The 23,164-nt window shown below is 42.1% G+C and overlaps 3 protein-coding genes across 3 annotated transcripts; 2 read left to right on the top strand and 1 right to left on the bottom strand.

Annotated features, from left to right (window-relative positions):
• Positions 1-6,804: 6,804 nt before the first annotated feature.
• Positions 6,805-11,977, bottom strand: LOC149299191 (cytochrome b5-like). Its single transcript, XM_089486654.1, has 4 exons — positions 11,834-11,977; positions 8,931-9,059; positions 8,396-8,422; positions 6,805-6,927 (listed from the first exon to the last, which is right to left on the bottom strand). Exons 1-4 carry the CDS (start codon positions 11,975-11,977, stop codon positions 6,805-6,807), a joined length of 423 nt encoding a protein of 140 aa, XP_089342780.1.
• Positions 11,978-12,761: 784 nt separating this feature from the next.
• TERF2 (telomeric repeat binding factor 2) lies at positions 12,762-19,269 on the top strand. The gene is made up of 10 exons (XM_089486653.1): positions 12,762-12,918; positions 15,396-15,491; positions 15,735-15,865; positions 16,319-16,405; positions 16,575-16,725; positions 17,086-17,236; positions 17,650-18,036; positions 18,288-18,367; positions 18,575-18,621; positions 19,111-19,269. The coding sequence occupies exons 1-10, from the start codon at positions 12,762-12,764 to the stop codon at positions 19,267-19,269; spliced, it is 1,446 nt and encodes a 481-aa protein (XP_089342779.1).
• A 1,683-nt stretch (positions 19,270-20,952) lies between these two features.
• TMED6 (transmembrane p24 trafficking protein 6) lies at positions 20,953-22,797 on the top strand. Its single transcript, XM_089486652.1, has 4 exons — positions 20,953-21,153; positions 21,919-22,045; positions 22,143-22,291; positions 22,564-22,797. Exons 1-4 carry the CDS (start codon positions 20,953-20,955, stop codon positions 22,795-22,797), a joined length of 711 nt encoding a protein of 236 aa, XP_089342778.1.
• The last annotated feature ends 367 nt before the right edge of the window (positions 22,798-23,164 follow it).

Genomic DNA, 23,164 nt, shown 5'->3' with positions numbered 1-23,164 from the left:
TTGGCACAAAGGCTAAAAACGGCTGCGGGGCTAAACCTGTGTGCTGCCAACTGCTCCAACATAAGTTAACATCATACCTCAAAAGTGTCAGTCTTTAAGAGGTCAGTCCCGCTTTGAACCTTAATCCCTGGGTCCCTCTTTCCAGTCTTTATCCCCCGCTTTTGCAGGAGTGTTATTATAATATCTAAAGCAGCGAATGCTCCAATAATTTATAAATCCCAGGACAAAGTGTGTTTCTAAATCACAACGTGCCACAAACATATATTATTTAGCCTGCTGCATACTTGGCTCAGTTACAAAGCTTGCCTGTATAAAGTTTGATAACGCTCCGCTCGGTCACCCTCTTTGGATATCAGAAATGCTAAAATAAGAGTATTTCGGGTAGAAAGTCACAAAGTTTATTCCGCGTTTGCCACGTTCTGCCATTCCGCACACAGCTCGGAGAACTCAGTGAGACGTTACATTTAGTGACATTAGCGGCCCCAACAAGCAGAATGTCTGAACCCCTCTTACTCACTACAACTCACAGCACTCACATCCCGCCTGCGCCAATAGATGGAGTGCAATGTTCTTATGTTTAGATAAATCCTTAAACAGATCAATCACACCACCTCCAGCCATCGAATCCTGAGTTTGTCTATACAGATAATAAGTTAATAACCCAAGATCTCTACAGATCTGTTACCGTGTCACCCACAGTCTCGGGGGACAAAACCAAAAAATCAATTGCGGAGGCCATAAAAAAATAAATCACCAGGTCCATAGACTATGAGGTCACGTGCCGTACGGAACAGGCGTCTCAGTTTGTGTTGGTTCTACGTGGATCGGTACCGGCTACACTGTGTCGGTCTAACCTGATAGATCAGGGGATTATAGATTAAGATTAATAGAGTGATGTGCACGTTTTACTGCTGAGTGATTATGAATGGGATAATTGTGACATATACCATAATTGGGTACCAACATTACTGGACCTTTTATACTCTAGCTCAGGGGCTCCGCTTCGTTATTGAGTATGCTCCATTGCGGGCTCCGTTATGGGCTCCGCTCTGCTGCAGGCTCACAGTAAAGCACCCTACTGCTTGCACCCCATAACACTAAGAGGATCCAGACGCTATTCCCAACCCATCATCTATACCGTAAGTGACCTCCGAGCTGGGTCCAGATCATCGTCTTAGTCTTGCATGGTGCGCCATCCCCACATGTATGAAGCTACAGCTACATGTTAAATGTAGATGCACAAGTGAGCAATGCAAAGTGGCTCGTTGCTCTAGGACTCGTTAAATCCACATCCTTATAAAAATTCAATTTTTAGTAAATCACACAATCCTCACACTAAGGTCCTGCGGTATAAACACAATTGGCATATTTCCAGCACTATGTTTCATGAGTTAATTGTATGTAATTAATACCACCCGCGCTTAACATACCAAGTTGTCTATCCAGTTGGGCGTACATCGCACGGCTTACACTGATCACCTGCCTTTCCAAGCGTGGTTGCAGAAGAGGCACCAGCAGCTGGTTTTTTTTGCATTGTATAAATAAATATTTACAAAATAATTGATGAAAATCATTTATAAGAATGGACGTTAATAAAAAGTCCATCGTTTTATTCAGAAAGCAGAAAAAAATGAATAATTTTACACTATGGGCTATTAGATTGTAAATAATGTCATAATAATAATAATAATAATAATTCTGTGTAATAAGCATCTAAAGGAAAATCTAAACGGGATTTAACAAACTACAGGAGGAAAGATTATTTCAAAGGAGGAGGAATACCAGAACAAGAGGCCATCAGTTAAAACTAGAGGGTCTAGAGGAAAAATAAGGGTGGTAGATAAACGGAACAGCCTTCCAGCAGAAGTGGTAGAGGCTAATACAGTGAGGGAATAAAAACATGCATGGCTCCTCAATCTAAGACGAGACCAACGACTAATTAATGACTTTACAGTACAGATTCTGTTTCTATTGTACAGTATGGGTCGTTACTACCCCTGGAGACCCAGCGAGGCTGGTAACACTTAGCAATAGCTTTCATCCTTAAAGCGGTTTCAGAGATGAGCACATAATGATGCATTGCTGCGCGCTGCACACCTTTCTAGAAATTAAACAGTTATTTGCTGGCCGTGAATGTGTTAAGCGTCACCGGAGCTGCCGCATGTGGCTTACACCTTACCTGTGCGTCTGCCTCCAGTGACGATACCTTGGTGTCCCCATCGGTTCGCGAGCTTCGGCGTGGAGAAGATGTCCTCGGAGAGCGAGCGCATGATACTGCAGGCTTATGTCGGGCTAAGACACGGCAAAGTTTAGAATCAATAACGCTCTATTTCGAGTCCCGTGTCCAGTAACTGCAGCCCCTTCAGGTTTGCACGGACAGACTCCCGATCAGCGCGGCCGCCTTGGCACGGGCACAGTGGCACTCTGTTAACGGTCCTCAGCGTTCTGCGCACACGCATGGACAGACTCTCCGGCCGAGTAGGTCACTCTGGAGCAATCTCAAGCCTCACAGCGATGTAAGGGAGCCAGAATCATTAAAGAGAATTCCTATCTACTGCTCTGCTTAAACCTGTCTGGCAGCTCACGGGCTGTGTCCTTCCAAGTTAAACACCCCGGCCCTTCTGCCTTTTGTCCTCGCTAAAAATTAACTCCTTGCACAACACATCTGTGCCAAGAGCTCCTCTCCGAATGTCAGACGCTAACCAGTAGACGGTAAATCCCAGAACTAAAGCAGCTCCCACCTCCAGGGAAACTGGAAGACGCCCCATTTAATACAAGCAGCATAACCGATAACTCATTTCCAGTTTATTACTAACGTAGAGAGGTCTTTTTTTTTTTTTTTTTAACGGATATCATTGATTTGGGGGCTAACGTTTTAGACCACGTTCATTTGCTTTATATAATTATTGTCCTTTCTGGAGAATACCAACATATTTAACAATATCCATATCGTCAAACGGCACAAATCCACCAGCCGCCGATATCAATCAATATTGATGATTATATACTTTGGGCATTGGGAAGCATTTAGTAGCCGGTGGCGAGCTGCCGAGCGCTGAATAAACCAGCGCGATCACATTAAACGAGAGAAAACTGAATCCGCCGGGCTTGATGTCGCCCGTGCCAGCTGTGAACACAATGGAATAGCTTTTAGTGTCCGGCACCAACTCCTACTGCATTCCGAGAGAATTCCAGCCGGTGCCCGCAGTTGGGGGCATGAATTACGGGCACACGATCCAGAGTCAGAAGGCAGCACCAGAGATAAGCAGGATACTTACACTGCGTAAACCACCAATATGGTTTACATTAACCATCGCTCAGATCCTATTAAACATGATTGCCATTTATTATCAAAGGCATACGGCTTCTGTATCTAACGACTGATTACGATCTGAGTCTTTACAGCAGGAGAATCAGCGACGAGATGGGGGGCGAATGGGTCTGATCTGCCGGCCAGGTCTGTGTGTCTGCATCTAACATCAATCTCATGTGTATGCTGTTGGGATTATTCCATTCTCATTAGCAGACAACTCATCATACATAGAAATGCATACGCAGGCTCTTGTTTTAAGACAAAGTCTCTCTTATGTCTGCCTCTGCTGCGCGCCCACGGCTGCCCACCGCGGCCCGTAGAATAGGTGGCCCCGAAGCCGCAACACAACAGGCGAGTTATCGGGATCATGTGACAGGAGCACGGCGGAATCAATGATTAACGCGGGTGTCTCTGTCAATAAACGCAGATGCATCTGGTGCGATTACGGCTCTGCTGCCCTCATCCACGTGCTCGATGGGAGGAAAATCTAATTGCTATTTTGGGTAACCCAGCGGACGGAGCGTGCAGGACCGTGCTCTCCAAACGCAGAGCTGCAAACAGCCGTCTGATTTCTCAATCCCAGCCAGTCCTTTCTAATCCAGCACCAGAAAAGCTGCTCGATTAGGCAAAGACTGGAGATGATTTTTCGATAATCCCCCCGCCCGGTTGGCTGTAATCTGCTCTGGAAAATACACTTTATTCATCGGATGGATTTAGACGAGACAAAGCGTAACAATCATGGCGATGACATAAAACCAATAATCTATATCCAGGTTGAACACCAAACTATCGCCACAAAGCAGAGGAAGCTCTCCAATGAAACAGCGGTCTCTTTGCGGTGGTTTTTCTCCCCCTGTCGCATTTTGACATCATTTTGTGAACGAGTCCACCATAAGAATGAAACCGGGAAATTCCCAAAGATCTTCGCTAAAAACACAGCGCCAGAATTTTAGCAGAAAAGCTGGTTCGCCCAGCATAAAACCTGCATGTGTGTTTACATGACAAAGAAACCCATAAATTGCCCATACCTCTGTCACGCGGTATCAGCCGCAGGTACTGGGAGGGTAATTAGCATATAGCCTCAAAACAAAAGCCTAGGGGCGCTTGGAATTAACCCCACGCACCCTTTAGATATCTGATCACATTAGTTGTTATGTACATCGGGGTGCCGGGAGGAGCACTCATAGAGCTCATCTTGCCATTATATTCTAAGCAGCACTCTTGTCCCCGACATAATCAACCTTATCCAACAAAGACCATAATCAGAGAAATAACCAATGAATTACAAGAGAGAGAAATTAGATTATATAAAACCTACGACTTCAAACCCCAAGGGACCCTTCTTCAGTCACGTAATACCTCAAACACTCCCAGAAAATAGAAAGACTCTATAAAAACTACCCCATGACTTTATCATTCATACCCCATTGTCTTCAGTACTATCCAGCTCTATTTAAATACAAACAGTAAGAGACCCCACAGTACCATTTCCACTTAAATGCTACGGATAGAAGAAAAGCCATGATCGCGTAACTGAGTAACTTTATTTGAATCAGATGTAAAATGTTCCGCGACTTCTCTGATGCGTAACATACAATGGCATTTTCTTCTTAACTTAAGCCTTACGTACCTACAACCTGCATCTGCGTAACACAGCAACACACATATGGACCTGCCATAGAACCTGCCTGCGGATCTGAAAATTAAAAGAAAGAGAAATTGTATAAAAAAGGTCTTTACTGAACTGTTGAATTAAGGACAGATGTTGTGAATTCCCCATGGACTCGCCCTCCTCATGTGCTAATCCTTTCCTGAGCAGCAGGATACAGACTTTATCCTGCCACATGTCATTAAATCACTTGGTAACATTTTAGGGTGAATACTCTAAAATACACTTAAAACATATATTATAAATATATATATATATACATATTCTTTGCTACGTCAGACAAAGTCCGTTTGACCTACAACAAATAAAACCACGTTACGGTACAGGGTATACTTATTTATAATATACTTGATTATCCGCATTACTTTGTCAACGTCCCTTGGATGGAAACAGTCCAACCCAACAGCAGAGGGACAATCGGACTGACAAATGGCACACACTACAGAGCCTCATTGTAAGATCTTCGCTCCCAGCGAACAAACATTTACTGTTTTAGATTCCACCAAACACAAGGCGCTCTGTCTCATACGAAATAAGAGAAAGAAAAAAAATGCATGAACATGGTAAACAAACTTCTGAGGAGTGGGAGAAAGCCATAGAATGACTGGAGGCACCACACCACCAAACCATGCGTTTCAAGGACGTCGGCCAGACGCTTGCCCAGCAGAGTAAAGGGAGAAGAAGCTCTACCTACTCGCTCTGAGAACGGACAGTTATCCGCTGTCATGGAAATCATGGAATCAGGCATAATATCTTGCGAGTAATTCTTTTAAGCGTGATATTTGTCAGATCCAGGGCAGAAGCAAGGCCAACTCATATTCGTCTGCCTCATCTACAAAAATGAAAGCCACATGGAGACACTACACAATTTCACATACTGCCAATACTGTTTGAAGGCTTCGGCATCCTCCACAACCATAGCTGTAACATTTGATCATGCTTTAATTCTGATCCACTGAACACGGTAGGAACTGGAAACATAGAATTGTAACTAGCGCAGGATCACGAAGGGTTCGCCATCTGAATACAGGAGCAGCTCCCAAGTTCAACCAAGTCCATACCATAGTTGGACGTTCATCCATCAAATAACCCAGACAGAAATCATTGCAACTGTGGATTGCAAGAATAAACCTCAGCAGATTGATCGTCACACACATTCCGGGATTAAGAATAGGGGACTACACGTATCTGTCCCGATAAGCCACATGGAACAAGATTTATTAAAAATGAGTACGTTGAAACGTCATTATTATGGCTTTACAGCGTGTAAATGTTTGAACATGGAGCACAGTTGCTCTAGTTATTACAAACAAAATAAAAAGCAGGAGACACAAAACGACAAGAATCATTCAATCCTCAAGGAATATTCCTAAAATACTTAATATTCTACTGTGCCAAAATACATCCACCTTCACAACTCTGGGACAAATGCATGTCTTCTCCATACAGTAATTAATGCAAGAACGTAGCAGCTTCTCCACCTTGGTGAGATATAAGTGAAACACATAGAGCCACTTGACTAACATACATGTATAACAGGCACGAGGCATGCTTTGTGACACAAAATCCAAAGTAGCACGTTTTTTTGTTAAAAAGTCCTGCAAGGAGACCGCGAATTTACAGAGATAAAAACACAATCACTCTCATGATATGGACAAAAAATGTCTTGGTCGCAAAGTTAAAACGGGAAGTCTCCGGTCCGTGGTAAAGGTGGGATTCTGTTGTAGACAAGAGAGGAAGGACCCCCGATTTGTGTGTTGATCCTGTTCATTTTCTTTGTGCGTGAAGACTCCAGCAAGCTGTGGTCCCGAGGAGCTAAAACTCAAGAGGACCGGTTATCCATGTAGTAAAAACGATACATAACGCCAAGGATAACCACGGCCACAGTGGGGATCACCCAGCTTGACCAAGAGCTGTTGGAGGGGGGAAAAGGAAGACAAATAATCTTAACAAGCAATCATCAGGGCAGGACAATAAAACCAGAGCCACATCTAACAATCAATAATTGCCTGCAAAGTAGTACTGTACATCTAAAAAGCGCATACAAAAGAACATTTATTTAGTAAAAAACACAGAAATTGACCCGTGGCAGTATGTAAACAACAAGTAAAGAGGCTTAAGTTACCTTGATGAACCGGGTGATGTCTCGGAATCCTTAATGGAACAAAAAGCAGACAGGTTTTAATAGCACACAATTTACCGTATGGGTTGTATCACAAATAATAGATCCAAAGACTATTATTATATAAACCGCTTCTGCAAAGGGGAACGTAATTAATTACAATACATAACGGACCTTAACAGTATTGTATGGCTTTCAGTTTGAAAACAAAGTTACGCAATACTATGAATTTCCTTGACAGTTCGCTTTTTAATACTGACAGCTAAAAGCCCAACCATTACCAAGAATGATAGGTCCTTAATAAAGGTTAGAAGCCCAAGCATAGAGCATTAGTGTATACATAATCAGCCCGGGGCAAATACAGTATGCGGGGGGATGGAGGAAACGGGCAAAACATCAGCACTAAGAAAATAAACAGTAATTAAAAGCACTCTAATTAGAGAGTCGGAAATCATATTTAATCTCTGGAAGGCAGTCAGCCAAAAAAAACCAAAAAAACACTCAGAGAATCTAAGGAAGATGGGCAAAGGGCAGAGTTACTCCATAATTACTGCCAGGTAGAGAGGAAGGGATCATCGTTTCGCGGGTGAGAATATGCTTAGAGTATCACTACGCCTCGTATCTGCTGCTATAGGTACATAGGGAACATATATCAATTTATTTTTATTTCATCATTCTGTCTAATAAATAAGCCTCTTTAATTACATAGCGGATAGAATCGTTACTTCAGAAACATAAAATTATAAACTTTAATAATAAGGCTGGACAGATTCCAGAAGCCGCCACTCATTTTTATTCTTGGTGTTTTAAATGAAATGTATTTGCGTTTATGCACTTATCGGCCCCGAGTTCTGCACAATGTGCTACAGCCAGCAATGGAAATGGAGGGGGTTCAAGGGGTCCGAAATGACCACTGCACTCAATAAACAGATCGACTTATGGGAGATCCAACTGCTTGCGGCACAAAAATAAAGAAGGATGGAAAAACCAGGTCTTGCAGCAAATGCCGCTTTTGAGTTATAAGAAAAACGGTTTCCTCACTTATTAACTTACCCTTCAACCTGTGAAACCAGGCATTGCTGGAATTCTAGTATTTATATTTCTCGTAAAAAACTTGAGCAAGTGGTCTTTGCAAAACTAATTCAAACGCAGTGCTATTTTATATTAATAATTTACAGCTCGTAGCGGAGGAGCAATGCACAGTAAAACGCTTTGGGCTAGCTCTCTGGCACGTAACAGGTTAAGCCCAATAATTGGCTACTGGGTTCTATTGGTGAAAATGCTGACCTACCTTTTTATCTTGTTTTTTGCAGTCATCCTGAAAAAAATATATAAAAAAAAGTTAAAGGGTAGGGAATACATTTTCACAACAAACGTGCATCGTACAGGAATACCTTACAATACTGGTAATTGCTCCCCGAGAACTTTATTTCTAAGAAAACCCATAAAACCCAATATTTGATATAATGAAGGGGGGGGGAACAAAATTGAGTATTGTTAGCTTTTATAACCTAACCCCTTCTTCCAAAGCCTATAAAGCCCTTGTGGAAGAAAGTCTCAAAACTCCCCTCCGATTCCTAACATAACAAAAGGAACGGGACATAACGCTGCAAAAATACACTAAATGGAGCAGATCTACAATTCCCGCACTGTTCCTTTAACAACAATGAGCTCGTAGAACACCAGATGATCACGCACTGTTTGCGGGGGAAGAATTAATTAATAAGAGCCCGTAAAAAAGATCAGATGACATTTATGGCATCTCCTGACATTGCTCTTCTGCGTGCAGGGTTTGAGCCCGTTTTCCGCAGAGAGGTCCGCCTTACCGGATGCAGGTCTCCTATATAGTACTGCTTCAGCATCTCCCGTGCGTCGTACGAATGTCCTACATCCTCAAAGCTCTCAGTGGCATCACATCCAGCCTGTTCAAAGAGGACCTCCTCCCCACCCGGGTGCTGCAAGTGAATGGAATCAAAGCAACAAAATTAATATTTAGAATATCAAGCACAACAAACAGCATAGACACAAACATACGCTAAACGATGCTTCCTGACCCACATGGACCGCGTTTTACGCTCCTTTGGATAACTGGCGTTAAATTGTGAGTTCTGATTATAAACTTCGGACATAGGTCTTCCTGCGTATCCCGGCCAAAAACTGACTGACGTCGTGCATGCACAGCTGGGCTACCCAGAAGCAGCTATTTGGCTAGCGGAGGACAGTCTTTGTCTGGGCAGCTCTTCAGATACAAGCCAGGGACCCGTGTTTAACCGTATAATCTCTGGTGGTTTTCCACAGCAAGCTCGCTGGCCACAAGTCCGATCCAGAGAACCCACAGAGCTGCCATGTTACAGAGCACAAAGACAAACATATATGTTCCTTCCAGCTCTCTAGGATCTTGTTTAAACTAGCCTGGCATGTTGGAGAGGGAGAAAGGAGAGAAAGAACGAACAACATGCTTTATTGTTCATATAGTAAAAGATTCCAGAACTCCCAGGCACGGAACTTTAATACCGAGCAGGTTTTAATATGCAGATCTCTTCTGCACCTACGTCATCTATTACACGTAGTAATCAGTTTGCATAAAACAAAGTTGCCCCCCTCCTATGTACAGGTGTGACATGCCTAAAGCACAGTGCGTTTGAATCTACGTGATTAAAAAATATTTTCGGCTGCATGCAATCCAATACCATAAATTTAAAGAAGAAACGCACACGTAGATTTAGACACACGGGTCACCACACCCCTGATAATGAAACGGCAATGAGATTCCCAGAGACCTACATGTACCAATCCTATGGAGAACTGACGGAGACACCAGGGCTGGGTCACGTAGTGTCATTCACTTAATTGATGCCACCGTGACTATTACACGAACATCACAAGGTTGTGCAAACGTTACATGTGGGGTATGGAGTACTTTTCAATAAAAAGTCATCCTCCTACCCATTGAACCGACTATTACGAACCATATTAAGCCAAAAAACACACACTAATACCATTACTCAAAAGAGTATGGAGGAACGTGCAGACTTCTATACGCAGAAATCACCCACAAGCTGGACCATCTCCTTCTTTATCCGAGAATAGAGATCACGGCTGCTTACACGAACACGCAGGATTTTTTTATATAGTAATTCTATATTACTATTTGTAAATTATTGTATTAAGTGAAAAAGAGCAAAATGACCATACAAAACCTGCGCTACCGAGTTGGTAAGTAACGTTTGTCTTGGTACCTAAAAAAACCACCATGGTTAATATTGGAGGTCAATTATTTATTTGACATTTGGTTGAAATTCACAAACATCTAATGCAGAAGCTGCTTGGGAACTTGTAGCGAGTTCTAGGAAAACACAAGAAACTCGCTTCATTCACCATAAAAAAAAAGTAATTCCAAGGACGTCACCAACATATTTGCGAACCTGTGTTAGAAAGAAAGGCTTATGGCTTAACACACTACTCCAAACCACAAGATGAGAAGAGATCCCGATGGAAATTTCTATACGTAGAGAATAATCAGACTCTTCATCTGCCCGTGCATTGACATTGAGGAGCGGGCCGCTAGGTGGTTGCAGACTTGTACAAAAAGTTCTAGTAGAAGCCTGGAATGTAAGCTCTTACAGTTCATTATTCACTAAACTACAATTTCCGACTGTGATCAGACTTATAGGCGATCCTCTGAGCCACTATCAATAAAAAAGTCGCATCAAGAGATGGCGTGTGACTCCGTTTGGGAAGACCGGTGGTAGCGGAACATACTGCATAAAGAATGTTCTGTTTGCTTTACCACATAAGGGTCATTTAAACTCTAAATCAAAGTTCACGGATATTGTGCAATACCAACAATTCAGGTCTGTACAGCTTGGGGACCCGGTTAATAAGTTCCAAGGGGATCCTTCTCCATGAGCCCGCGGTCCAAGTTAATAGAAAACACACACGTACGGGCGCAACAGCAGATAAGGCTTCATGCAGCTCAATGTCCAACCGCGTCGCAGCTGTGATTTCGCCACTGGAAGTATGCACTGCGTTGCGCAATAATGCTACTGATGGGACTTTATAATCATAACTGTAACAACTAGAATAATAATGTGATATAATAAACTATCCCTGTCGTAAAAGAAACTAGCCAGCCGCCAAGGCTTCTGAGCTGGTAGAGAGCGCCGCCATGAGGTTCTGTCCGATGATAACAAGCAAGTGCAAGCCGGGGAACTAGGGCCGGCTCATTCCTTTGCCTTCCTAAAGCTACAATTAAAGCGCCTTTATTGCCTGATGTGAAGCGAGACCCCGGTGCTATCCATGCCTGTGCATCCGGTAGTTAAGTAGGACAGTGTGCTTGTGAACAATCTGTCCTCGTGTCACCCTCACGTTTATCTTTGGGCACCCGCTAACTGCTGTCACTTCTATAATGACCCCTGTGACCATTCCGTCTACCTTTTAACACATCAAATGGCGTGGCGCACAGTCATAATGTAACAGGCCCCGTTTCAGGTCACCATGGCACCTAATTCTCCGCTAATGCCATGGGGGTTATGGGTAAATACCCAGAATACCTAGCTGGGTAGCCCACTCTCCAGTAAAGCCCCCCCCCGAGTACTTGCCACGCTGCACAGCATAGCTCTGGGGGGATAGTGTTAAATTATTAATTTGATAAAAGATGGCGTACAGAGGAAAGTGGAGGCCTTTGGCACAGTCCCCGTAGCCGTCCACCTGCACCTGGGTTACTCACCTCCTCCGCGAAGCGGGTAATGTCGTATACTTTGCCGTGGATCACCAGCCAGGTCTCTTTACACGTGTTCCTTTTCCTCACCTCCTCCGAACGGTAGTAAGTCACCTGATTTTCCGTGGACGGGCTGCCTTCGTCGTGGGCCATGACTGGTGTCAATGAACGCGTTATGTAACTCGCAGCACACTGAGCGCTCCGGGCTTCCGTACATCGGCGCCCCACACTCGCCTCATCACTACTGCGGCGGTCTCCACGGCAACCTCCAATCCGGCGCTTCGAGACACAGTCCGTGCGAGCTGGTGGTCCAATTACAAGACGGGATACGTTCAGGCCATGCCAGGTGATGTCATCATCAGAATGATTATTTTATATTGTCACAAAGTAAGTATTTCGTACGTTATTTGTTAGTAACCGCTGGCGGTTTTGGTGCAAAAATGAACCAATTTGGATTTTTAATTTGATCGCTTCACTTTTACTACTTTGCATCAATATTACTCTCCATTCATACACCCATTGGTTTTAGCGCAATATATATGTCCCCATTCATTTAAATATTAAATGTTAATTTAAAACAAATCAGCAGTGTATTTTATCCTTGTCAATTGTGTAAAACCTTTTCAATGACAGCTCCAAGAAGCGCAGTCTCTAGCTGTGACTGTGACAATGCCTTTAGGAAGTATACAAAATGCATTTTGCTATTTGTGTAGGTTGCATTTGTTAATGTTATTGTAACTGCAAGCTTTATGATTTCTAGAACATAAACATACATTACATGCACTAGCGTTTTCATTAGACATGAATTATCTGTCATGAAGTTTTAGATTCATCTACTTCGACCTTCCAAACATGGCTGCAAGATTTGACATCTGCTTCCTGTCGTCTCAGCCGGAAGTGCGGTAGTTTCGCGCGGCTCGGTGTAAGCTGTGAAGATATGGATGCTAACAGAAGCGAAGGAAGTGATGATCCCAGTGTGGCTCTGGAGAGGATAGTGAATCAATGGGTGCTGGATTATTACTTCTCCCGCGCCGTCAAGGCCTTCAGGAGCAATAGCCACACTGACTTCGCCGAGTTTCGGGATGTCATATCAGGTGACCGAAGGATGGTGGTAGTGGAGAGGGGTAGCCATGGGGACCCAGTTTATTCCTAAGGGTACCCTAGTTATATAAGCTCAGCCCCTGAATTCTAATTGGAAAGATACACGTTATTGCCCGCAGTATAACGACTGCACTAGTAAACGCATGTGATGTGACCAGGGGTGGTCATGTTTACATACACAAACCAATTTCACTTGGCACCGCTGCCTGTGTGAATCAGTCACACGTGATTTGTGGTCTGGGAAAAGAGACTGGGTTAGAGGTGCTGTGCCACCTACTCTGGTGAATTTAGGTCTTTTACAACTAAATGCAGCCGTAATTTATCAGTCCTGGTGCTTCCCCGCATCCAAACCCTTCCCGGAAACGATTCCGTAATCTTTCATCGTTCATAATTGTCATGTGACAAGCGCTCGGTCGGATGTTGCCACGGGAACTGCATAAGCTTCTGAGTAGAGCGCGCGTGATTAACGTTTTGTCGCATTATGTTTGTGGCGGATGCAGTTATTAAGTGATTTTGACACCACAATTTCCCTTCCTTTAAAGGGACATTTTACTGTCCCCAACAACCTTTACGCTTTCATTTGCTTTCTTTACATAAATGGTAGTTGCCGTTATCTACCTCTTCTGTAATTCAATTATTCTCGCCTCGTGATTGGCATCGTGAAACCCAATCGGTAGCTGAAAAGGGCGCCTCTGTGCATGCACAAAGGGGTCTCACTAAATCCCTGGCCACAGCATTATTCAAGCCAGTGCCTGAGCTGAATACTATATATTATATATATATATATATATATATATATATATATACTGCTCAAAATAATAAAGGGAACAGTAAGATTACACATCCTAGATCTGAATGAATGAACTAATCGTATGACATACTTCCGTCTTTACGTAGTTGAATGTGTTGACAACAAAATCACACAAAAATTCTCAATGGAAATCAAATTTATCAACCCATGGAGGTCTGGATATGGAGTCACAGTCAAAATCAAAATGGAAAACCACACTACAGGCTGATCCAACGTTGATGTAATGTCCTTAAAACAAGTCACAATGAGGCTCAGTAGTGTGTGTGGCCTCCACGTGCCCGTATGACCTCCCTACAACGCCTGGGCATGCTCCTGATGAGGCTGCAGATGGTCTCCTGAGGGATGTCCTCCCAGACCTGGACTAAAGCATCCGCCAACTCCTGGACATTCTGTGGTGCAACGTGGCGTTGGTGGATGGAGCGAGACATGATGTCCCAGATGTGCTCAATCGGATTCAGGTCTGGGGAACAGGCGGCCAGTCCATAGCATCAATGCCTTCCTCTTGCAGGAACTGCGGACACACTCCAGCCACATGAGGTCTAGCATTGTCTTGCATTAGCAGGAACCCAGGGCCAACCGCACCAGCATATGGTCTCACAAGGGGTCTGAGGATCTCATCTCGGTACCTAATGGCAGTCAGGCTACCTCTGGCAAGCACATGGAGGGCTGTGCGGCCCCCCAAAAGAAATGCCACCCCACACCGTTACTGACCCACCGCCAAACCGGTCATGCTGGAGGATGTTGCAGGCGGCAGAACGTTCTCCACGGCGTCTCCAGACTCTGTCACGTGCTCAGTGTGAACCTGCTTTCAGCTGTGAAGAGCACAGGGCGCCAGTGACGTCGGGCCCTCATACCACACTCATGAAGTTTGTTTCTGACCGTTTGAGTGGACACATGCACATTTGTGGCCTGCTGGAGGTCATTTTACAGGGCTCTGGCAGTGTTCCTCCTGCTCCTCCTTGCACAAAGGCGGCGGTAGCGGTCCTGCTGCTGGGTTGTTGCCCTCCTCCACGTCTCCTGATGTACCGGCCTGTCTCCTGGTAGCACCTCCATGCTCTGGACACTACGCTGACAGACACAGCAAACCTTCTTGCCACAGCTCGCATTGATGTGCCATCCTGGATGAGCTGCACTACCTGAGCCACTTGTGTGGGTTGTAGACTCCGTCTCATGCGACCACGAGAGTGACAGCACCGCCAGGATTCACAAGTGACCAAAACATCAGCCAGGAAGCATAGGAAACGAGAAGTGGTCTGTGGTCACCCGCTGCAGAACCACTCCTTTATTGGGGGTGTCTTGCTAATTGCCTATAATTTCCACCTGTTGTCTGTTCCATTTGCACAACAGCATGTGAAATTGATTGTCCATGAGTGTTGCTTCCTGAGTGGACAGTGTGATTTCACAGATATGTGATTGACTTCGAGTTACATTGTGTTGTTTAAGTGTTCCCTTTGTTATTTTGAGCAGTGTGTGTGTGTATATATATATATATATATATATATATATATATTATATAACGTGCAAGGAAACGTGTTGGGGCAAACACATATTTTCACAGAAAATTGCTGGGGAGCTGGATAGAGGCAAATGCATATGGATGGGATTCTGCAGAATTATTGATTATTAATTTTAACAATTAACTTCTTTTTCTCTTTCTAGTTATCATTCAGCGTCCATTAGCAACCACTGTACCAAACTCACGCAAACTGCGAATAATGCAGTTCCTTTCTAGAGTTGAGGAAGGAGAGGACCCAGGTTAGTAGCTATCTAGATTGGCCGTATAGCTCTGTGTATATGTATATGTGTGTGTGTGTGTGTGTGTGTGTATATAAATAAATATATATATATATATATATATATATATATATATATATATATATCAAATCCATAAATATACTAAGGGCACTGGCTACAAATTGAGCAGCTTGGTTTTATAAACATATTCATTGTTATAATTAGTATATGACTTCTGGTTCTAAGCATCTGTTTTGTTTCTAGATTGTGTGTTTGAGCCGGAAACCAATGAAACTCCTCTGGAGTCGGCTATTAAAGTTCTGTCCTTGATCCAACATGAGATTCCTCTTGACGCGCAGTTACTTAGATCCAACAAACAGATGCTGAAAGAAGCGGTAAATATTTCTATAGCAAGTTTTGTTTCTTATAATAGACTTCATGTCATTGTCATAGGTACAAACAGATTTTTGTACGGGTGTCTGCAGAAAAGCATGGAATGAGAGTTGTGGAAGCTTTAGATTCGGGAAGGTTTGAAGTTCATTGTGAGGAAAATGCCATCTCTAGGTATTCGTAAAAAAAGAATTCATTCCACCCTAGCGGCTAAAACCTACACAGAGCCCGGCCAATAAACGTGAAACATCTCACGCTCTCTCACAGAGCGCATTGGCATCTTTTCTGAGTCTAACCCAGCTGGTAAATTTCTATTAGTTCTATATAATTATTTAATCTTCCACCAATTACCAGTGAAATAATTATATAGAACTCTCAGATCTGTGCCCGTGGGCATAAATGCTGTTAATGACTTCTATTTGACACATGATACACTTTCTGCTCTCTCCTTTTCATAGGCAGTTATAGTTTGTATAAAAAAAGAAAAATATAATAACGCCAGCCGGATTTTGCAGAAGTACATTACAAACCACTGTGCAACAAAGGTAGGTACTGGGAATCTAGATTTTGCAATACTCAATTCACTTGTAAAACTTTTATGATCCTGTGTATTTGGGTAGCATTTTGATAATTTTTATATCTATGTATGTGATTTACATAGATCTATAATCTCTCACCGCTGTATATTTGTCATGGAATCTTTCTTTCCTACAGAAAGTGCGAGCAGAACTCCTTCAAATCATCAAAGATCAAAAGCAGGATCATCCCTTAATTAAAAACTTTTCCTTTTCTGAACTGAAGGAAAAAGTGTACCGGATGTTTAATAGTCTCATTGATGGCTCGTATCCCTTCCTGTTAACTGTATGTATATTGTTCTGAGCTTGCCCAAACTTGGAAACTATTCTCTGACTCTTAAATGTCACTGTCACAGAATTTAGTTAATGAACTTAACCAATTAAATTGAGAGAAAAAAAAACAATCTTATATACACACACTGTGCTTACTGTATTACTTTAGTTTGCTTTTTATGATGTTTCCTTTAATATTAAACATCTCTCTTGATGGTGCCAGGTTGCCAAGAATGGTCAAGAATCTGAAAATTTACCAACAAAGCCACAGACCCCAGTTAAGAATCCTGAGCTGCAAAATCAAACTGCACCTCCTCCTCCTGCTGCTTCACCACCTCCACCTCCTGCTGCTTCACCACCACCACAACCTCCTGCAGCTGCTTTACCACCTCCTGCTGCTTCACCACCACCACAACCTCCTGCAGCTGCTTCACCACCTCCACCTCCTGCTGCTTCACCACCACCACAACCTCCTGCAGCTGCTTCACCTCCTCAACAAGAGAGTCCGATGACTTTGCATACTCCAAAGTGAGTGACCTACTTGCTTGTACAAATTTGGAAACTGTTATAGTAGCTTAATTTGGCATTGCTGCATTTGTAACTGGCAATGGGTCTTTTTTGATTAATGGAACATGAAAAAGAACTCATTGAAAGCCTGAGTTCTTAAAAAATTCAAACCTTGTGTCTTAATGGTGTCCCGATTGGACACCGTAATTGTTATGAAAGATATTTTCAAACTTTGGATAGAAAAACTATTCAAACGGGTTTATTTTATTCTCTGATATTTTGCAAGATTATACACAATTTGTAATTAAGATGGAACAGACAGACCTGGAAGAAGGCTCTTCTGTGTCTTCAACACATACAGGGCACTAATGTTGCACCTAGTGAGCCATTGCACCAAGTGGATTGCTGTGTTTTTTTTGTTTTTAATTCTGTAGCCCGGATCCTGACGTAGATCCTACATATAATTTATCCGTTATCAAGTGCAAGTTTAAGGTCCTTTGCACAGATCAGGACCCTGAGAGCACATTCAAGACTCTCTGTGAAACAGATTATGCTTACTGCAGATCTGTTAGCCCGGCTCGCTCCCCGGGAAACAAAAGTCACCTGAAGAGCTGCTCTCCGAGAAATGGCACTGCAACAAGAAAATTAAACATGAAGCGCAAGAATACGGTGACTTTGAATCAGCTAGTGATGGAGAAGGACAGTCAATGTGAGAGTGACAGTGACAGTGACGATGCCTCTCGATTCGACACCAGGGAGCCCTCTGAACCTGCCGCTGGAAAATGTCTGGGTGATGGTGGGATTCCCAAAAAAATAAAAAAGTATGTTCTTTTCTAATATATTTGTTAAAAAATGGTGTGGAAAGGAAAAATATTTTGAGCTGCATGCAATTTTATGAATAATATGAATGTACAAAGTATGTTTCTCCCAAAGAGTGAGTTAATTTCACATTTGCTGTTGAATTAGGTGTCTCCATTCCACAACATGTTTCTGCATCACAATTTCTGTTCTTAACCTGCTTTCATGAATACCTTTTTTTTTTTTTTTTTTTTTTTTTTTCTTCCTAATTTAGGACCTGTGTCTTGAACAACTCGAGCGTTTGTGAGGAGCAAGACACTTGGAGCGAGGAGGATGAGTTATTCCAGAACAAACGTGAGTCACAATAGAAAGGAAAAACCCCTTTGCAATCTCAACCATTTGGGGCTTTTTGTGAGCATTGAGCTCATCTTAACCTTTGTAATATTTAAACAAATTCCCGTAATCACACAGTCTGTGGCTAATGGGCAAGCTTGGATCTTCGAGTTTATTGATCCTAGAGAGTTTCTTGTTCATTGCTAATTTTCTTACTTTGTTTTTCAGGAACTGCTGGAACCTCCAGTGTGTCATCTAGTAACCTCAGGAGACAGGTATGAAGCTGCCTTTGTTTATCTCCTGGTTTCTCTTGTAATTGTGCAGTTCACCAATATATCTTTGTTAATTTGAGGCAAGTATTAATGCAATCTGTGAGGTTGTATTCAAATCATTGCTTGAGGAAGCGAGACCTACCACTTGTCATTCCCTGTCAGTTGTCCCTGTAGCGCATTATTCAGTGATCAATAGCACCAATGCAACACAATAATAAATTCCCTAAATGCATAGCCTTTATGTGAATTTGAAATCTGTTTTGGGACTGTTTACTCTACAGAACACTGATAGCAAAATAAGAGGGATTAGTAATCTTGAAAATCAACTTGCTAAAATTTGAATTAAAAAAAAAAAATTGAATGTTAATATTTTAAATTTAAAAATTCAGAAAATAAGTCAGCTAAGCAGAACCGTAAACATACCATTCCAATGGCTGAATAAATTCCATTTATCCCGATCCATAATATTCAGAATGTGTCTTTATTCTGCAGAAATGGACTGTAGAAGAAACAGAGTGGATTCGGAATGGTGTGAAGAAATTTGGAATGGGAAACTGGAAGAACATCTTAAAGCATTATCCTTTCCAGAACCGCACTTCTGTAATGATTAAGGATCGGTGGAGGACCATGAAGAAACTTGGCCTTGCCTAAAACAATCTGTATAAGACTGTGGATTGTGCCAAGATACTTTGCGTGCTGGACACTCGAGTAACATTCCATCACACAGTGCCCGCTGCAAGGATTGTTGTTGTTTGTTTCGTGACTTTCAAAAATATAATTTGATTTTACCCTTGAAGAAAGGACTGAAGTTTTTGTCTTTGCCATTTGTTGCGTGTTATTTACCTTTTAAAAGTAGAAGCAAACGAGTGTTTGTGTTTAAGCTGCTATCGCTTTGCTCCCAGATTCCCATTTTTCTAGTTAAAGATCATTTCCAGTTATCTCTAAATTCCGAAGGCATGAACGCTGTTAATTAATATGTGGTTATCATGGTGCATGTTGGAACTGCACAAGAGTAAAAAGCCACTTCGAGTCCAGGGCTTAAAAAGTTTTAGTGTGGTGAAGTGATTGCATTGTTCCACGGTTAATTTTGTGACCTGTGCAATGTTGGCGTGAGCCGGTGTCATCAGTGTTTCACATGTGATTTTCTTTTGAGTGAGTATGTTCCCTTTCTACTCTTCAAAAAATTATTTGATTAGGATTTCACCGTTACAAGACAGTTCTTGGTTTCAATTAAGAGTCAAAATGAAGACAATCGGTTTTAAAAAATAATGTTTGTATTTTGAGATCTTAACTGCAGGTTTGATCCTAAAAAATGGATTAAGCTGTGCAGGTTTATGGAGGAATATAGTTCTTTGTCTGCTGGGATGCCAGCCAGTATATTGCTCCATATTCTCAATTTTTACAGTTGATCAGAGAGTATTATGTTTTTCACTAAACTTTGTATTTTTTATCCTCATCCTATATCGTTCATGCCCCTCAGTCAATCCTTTTTTTTTTTTTATTGTATGTTCCTGGCTGGGGCACCAATTACAGCTAGTTGCCATCCACATCCAAATTGTCTCCTCTTTTTAAGATTTTGATCTGGTTTCAGAACAGGATGTAAATTGCATGTTTTATACCCTTGTGGTCCTATTGCTTTAACATGCAAGTCGTCATTTATCTCCGCAACTTTTATGTGGCAGTCCGCGCCAGATTATTTTATTTTATATGGAAAATATATATATATATAGTACATTCAAAATGTGTGTGTGTGTATATGTATAAATACAAATGTTCTATGGCCAAATATGTCACACACACATATAATACTCCAACCTTGCTGAGTTGACTTGTGCTCACTTATTTTTGTACCAATCCACGAAGCCCAACTTTGCCTAACTTTGTGATAATTGTTGTAGTTGTGTTCTTTGGTTACACAGTGAAGTTATGTGTGGTGGATTCCATAAACATTTGGAACCTGTAAGCATTGGCTTGTGCAATGTTTTTTCTAGTTGTAGAATAAAGTTCCATGCAGTTTTCACATCTTTCTGATTTAGACTGTGTCTTGGACGATCACAAAGATTCTCCGTCATTATTATTGGTTAATTATTGTTTTATCTTGGCTGTGACAACTTTATTTTTGACCACCATCACAACCACTTGTTAAAAGGTGTCACTCTCCCCTCATGCCATGTTGATGCCTATGAAAGGCTGGAAGTGGGACACTCTTGATGAGCAGTTTCAAGCAGGGACTGCCCCTTTGGGATTAGAAAGGCTGGTTGGGTTAATGATTGTTAGACTATTCCGATGCTGGTTTCCTTGTGCTTATGCTTACTTCTCTTACGTTCATGCACCATGTTCCTAGCAACTGTTCTGTTTCTTTGCCTGCTTTACCCAGTTTTAGCACAGAAGTCGGAACCCCTGAGCAGTCCAAAATCAAAACCGCTGTTTCAAGGGGCAGACCGCTATGACTTTGCTGTCCAGATATTCCCAGCAGGAACCGAATGCTTCTGGCATTTTGCACGTCGTGGTGGATTCTTCTACTTTGGATATGAGGTGAGGAGAAAAAAAACTTTTAAAAGTTAAAATACTCCTTTCAACAGCAACCGTTGAAGCTTTATTTTGTTCCTCGTTATAATTGAATTAGAGGGGTAACCCCTATTATTCTGAAGCTGTATGTTAAAATCTGTAATTCCATATCTTAAACAGCTTTAGCTACCAAAATCCTACTGATAGTATTCAGAAATATAATGTCCACAACGTCATATTAACAAGCGTGACATGAAATAAACCGTTGAAGGTCTTGGATAAGAAATATAACTGTTCCAATTGAGCGTCCAAACTCACTGGCCAGGTTTCAGTAACTGATCGCGTGCTGATGCAATGTGAGTAAACTCAGCATCTGCTGGCAGCCAAACATTTTCTCAGGAGCGCCTTATCTCTCATGCTGCAAGGTGACCCAGCTAGTGCCTCGTCACATTAACAGAAACCGTATGTTTGGAGCTTAAATTGTTTCTACTATAATCTACTTTTTTTTTCTTTGCCACCTTTTTTATGTGTTGGATGTGTACTCTAGCTGTAACCAATAGATATGGGTCAGGCACACAATATTACTCATGTGATCCATGTCTTAGTTCTGTGTTAAATGCCATAATCATTTGTATGTGAGAATGCAGTAACAGCAGGCAACCTTAGCTATATGCTGTGCCTTGAAAACATCATGGTCTTCCCAAGCACGCGTTTTGTGGGAGACCCAGAAATAGAATAGTTTAATATTTTAGCATTCTGTTAACTTTTTAAATAAATTTTTCTTGTGTGCAGGTTCAGTGGTCCTCTGGGATTGTGCAGGATAAACATGTAACTGCCTCCGCTCACACACCTGAGGGATTTTTGATTGAGAGCTCTGAGAATGTCCGAGGGCAAATTAACTTCCAGACCCAGGAGACTGGTAATAAGAGTATAATCACCATGCATGTTTGCTTCTCTGTGTGAACAAAGTTTCATGGCTCCATTTTCACTTAACCCCTTTTTGCTGCTTCCCCTAGGCTATTACCAGCTGTGTGTAAATAATTGGCAGAATCACTTCAGTAGCGTTCAGGTGTACCTTAATTTTGGTGTATTTTATGATGGTGAAGGGCCAGAACATTCGGAAGACCACAGGCAAAAGCTAAATGACACCCTGACAACCATTGAGGTATGTGACCACCCTACATCTTACTTATTGTGATGTGGCGGCTCCAAGTTTTCATTACCACTTGAGATTTAAAACTTTATCTGTGAAATGGTAAAACACCCGAAGCAAAGAGAACCTATATAGTGGAACATATAATTTTAAGTAAATGTTTGCTGTTCTTTTGTAATGACAGGTGCCAGCTATGCTTATTTTGTGTTTTGGATTCTGTTTATTAAAGACTTATCGTGTTGCTGCATGTTTCCTCCCAAACCTCACATCTGTATCATCCACAGGAGAGTGCTATGATTGTACAGAACAGAGTGCTGCACATGTGGAGGTATTATAACTTTGCCCGGATGAGGAAAGGCTCAGATTACTATATCTTGCTGTCCAACTATCACTATGTGAACTGGTGGTCTTCTGGTACCAGTCTGCTCATTGTGGCCTCGGGGGTCCTGCAGCTCTATTTTCTGAAGCGTCTCTTCAACTCGAAGCCAGCCACGGAGACACATAAGCCACGATGCTGAGAAGACACTTGGAGGACTTTGCGATTGTATGTTTTTCTTTAAAACAGCCCTGATATAAAACATTGTTGACTTTGTATTGGGAGGACTTGATCTGTATGCATAGTACATAACAAAACTATCCTATACATTAAATAATCTTTTCTAATATTATTGGTTTTAGTCTTGTGATATTGGTTTGATTATGTTCCACACCTTATAAACTTGTATCACTTTTATCAGAGTGACATTTTTCTATTTTCCAGATGTTTTATTGCGCACAAATCCCCCATAAAGTCTCTATAACAAAACAAAGGTTGGCACCGAAACCTCTCCCCACTCACGGACAGGATAGCATTTTGTCAGTCTTAAAGTCCGCAGCTACAAAGTT

The sequence above is a fragment of the Sceloporus occidentalis genome, unplaced genomic scaffold (assembly GCF_023333645.1).
Source record: "Sceloporus occidentalis isolate IW3139 unplaced genomic scaffold, rSceOcc1.0.p SCAF_29, whole genome shotgun sequence".
Taxonomy (NCBI): Eukaryota; Metazoa; Chordata; class Lepidosauria; order Squamata; family Phrynosomatidae; genus Sceloporus; species Sceloporus occidentalis.
Note: the sequence above shows the minus strand (reverse complement) of the source record. Positions and strands in the feature narration are given on the sequence as shown.

Excerpts from the sequence above, each read along its gene's own strand:
- TERF2 (XM_089486653.1), top strand. The coding sequence starts at position 12,762 with ATGGATGCTAACAGAAGCGAAGGAAGTGATGATCCCAGTGTGGCTCTG. Across the intron at positions 15,866-16,318 it reads AACAGATGCTGAAAGAAGCG|GCAGTTATAGTTTGTATAAA; the intron begins GTAAATATTTCT and ends TCCTTTTCATAG. Across the intron at positions 18,037-18,287 it reads ATTCCCAAAAAAATAAAAAA|GACCTGTGTCTTGAACAACT; the intron begins GTATGTTCTTTT and ends TTCCTAATTTAG.
- LOC149299191 (XM_089486654.1), bottom strand. The coding sequence starts at position 11,977 with ATGGCCCACGACGAAGGCAGCCCGTCCACGGAAAATCAGGTGACTTAC. Across the intron at positions 9,060-11,833 it reads TTACCCGCTTCGCGGAGGAG|CACCCGGGTGGGGAGGAGGT; the intron begins GTGAGTAACCCA and ends ATTCACTTGCAG. Across the intron at positions 6,928-8,395 it reads GCAAAAAACAAGATAAAAAG|ATTATTTGTCTTCCTTTTCC; the intron begins GTAGGTCAGCAT and ends TTGCTTGTTAAG.
- TMED6 (XM_089486652.1), top strand. The coding sequence starts at position 20,953 with ATGTTCCTAGCAACTGTTCTGTTTCTTTGCCTGCTTTACCCAGTTTTA. Across the intron at positions 21,154-21,918 it reads TCTTCTACTTTGGATATGAG|GTTCAGTGGTCCTCTGGGAT; the intron begins GTGAGGAGAAAA and ends TCTTGTGTGCAG. Across the intron at positions 22,046-22,142 it reads CTTCCAGACCCAGGAGACTG|GCTATTACCAGCTGTGTGTA; the intron begins GTAATAAGAGTA and ends TGCTTCCCCTAG.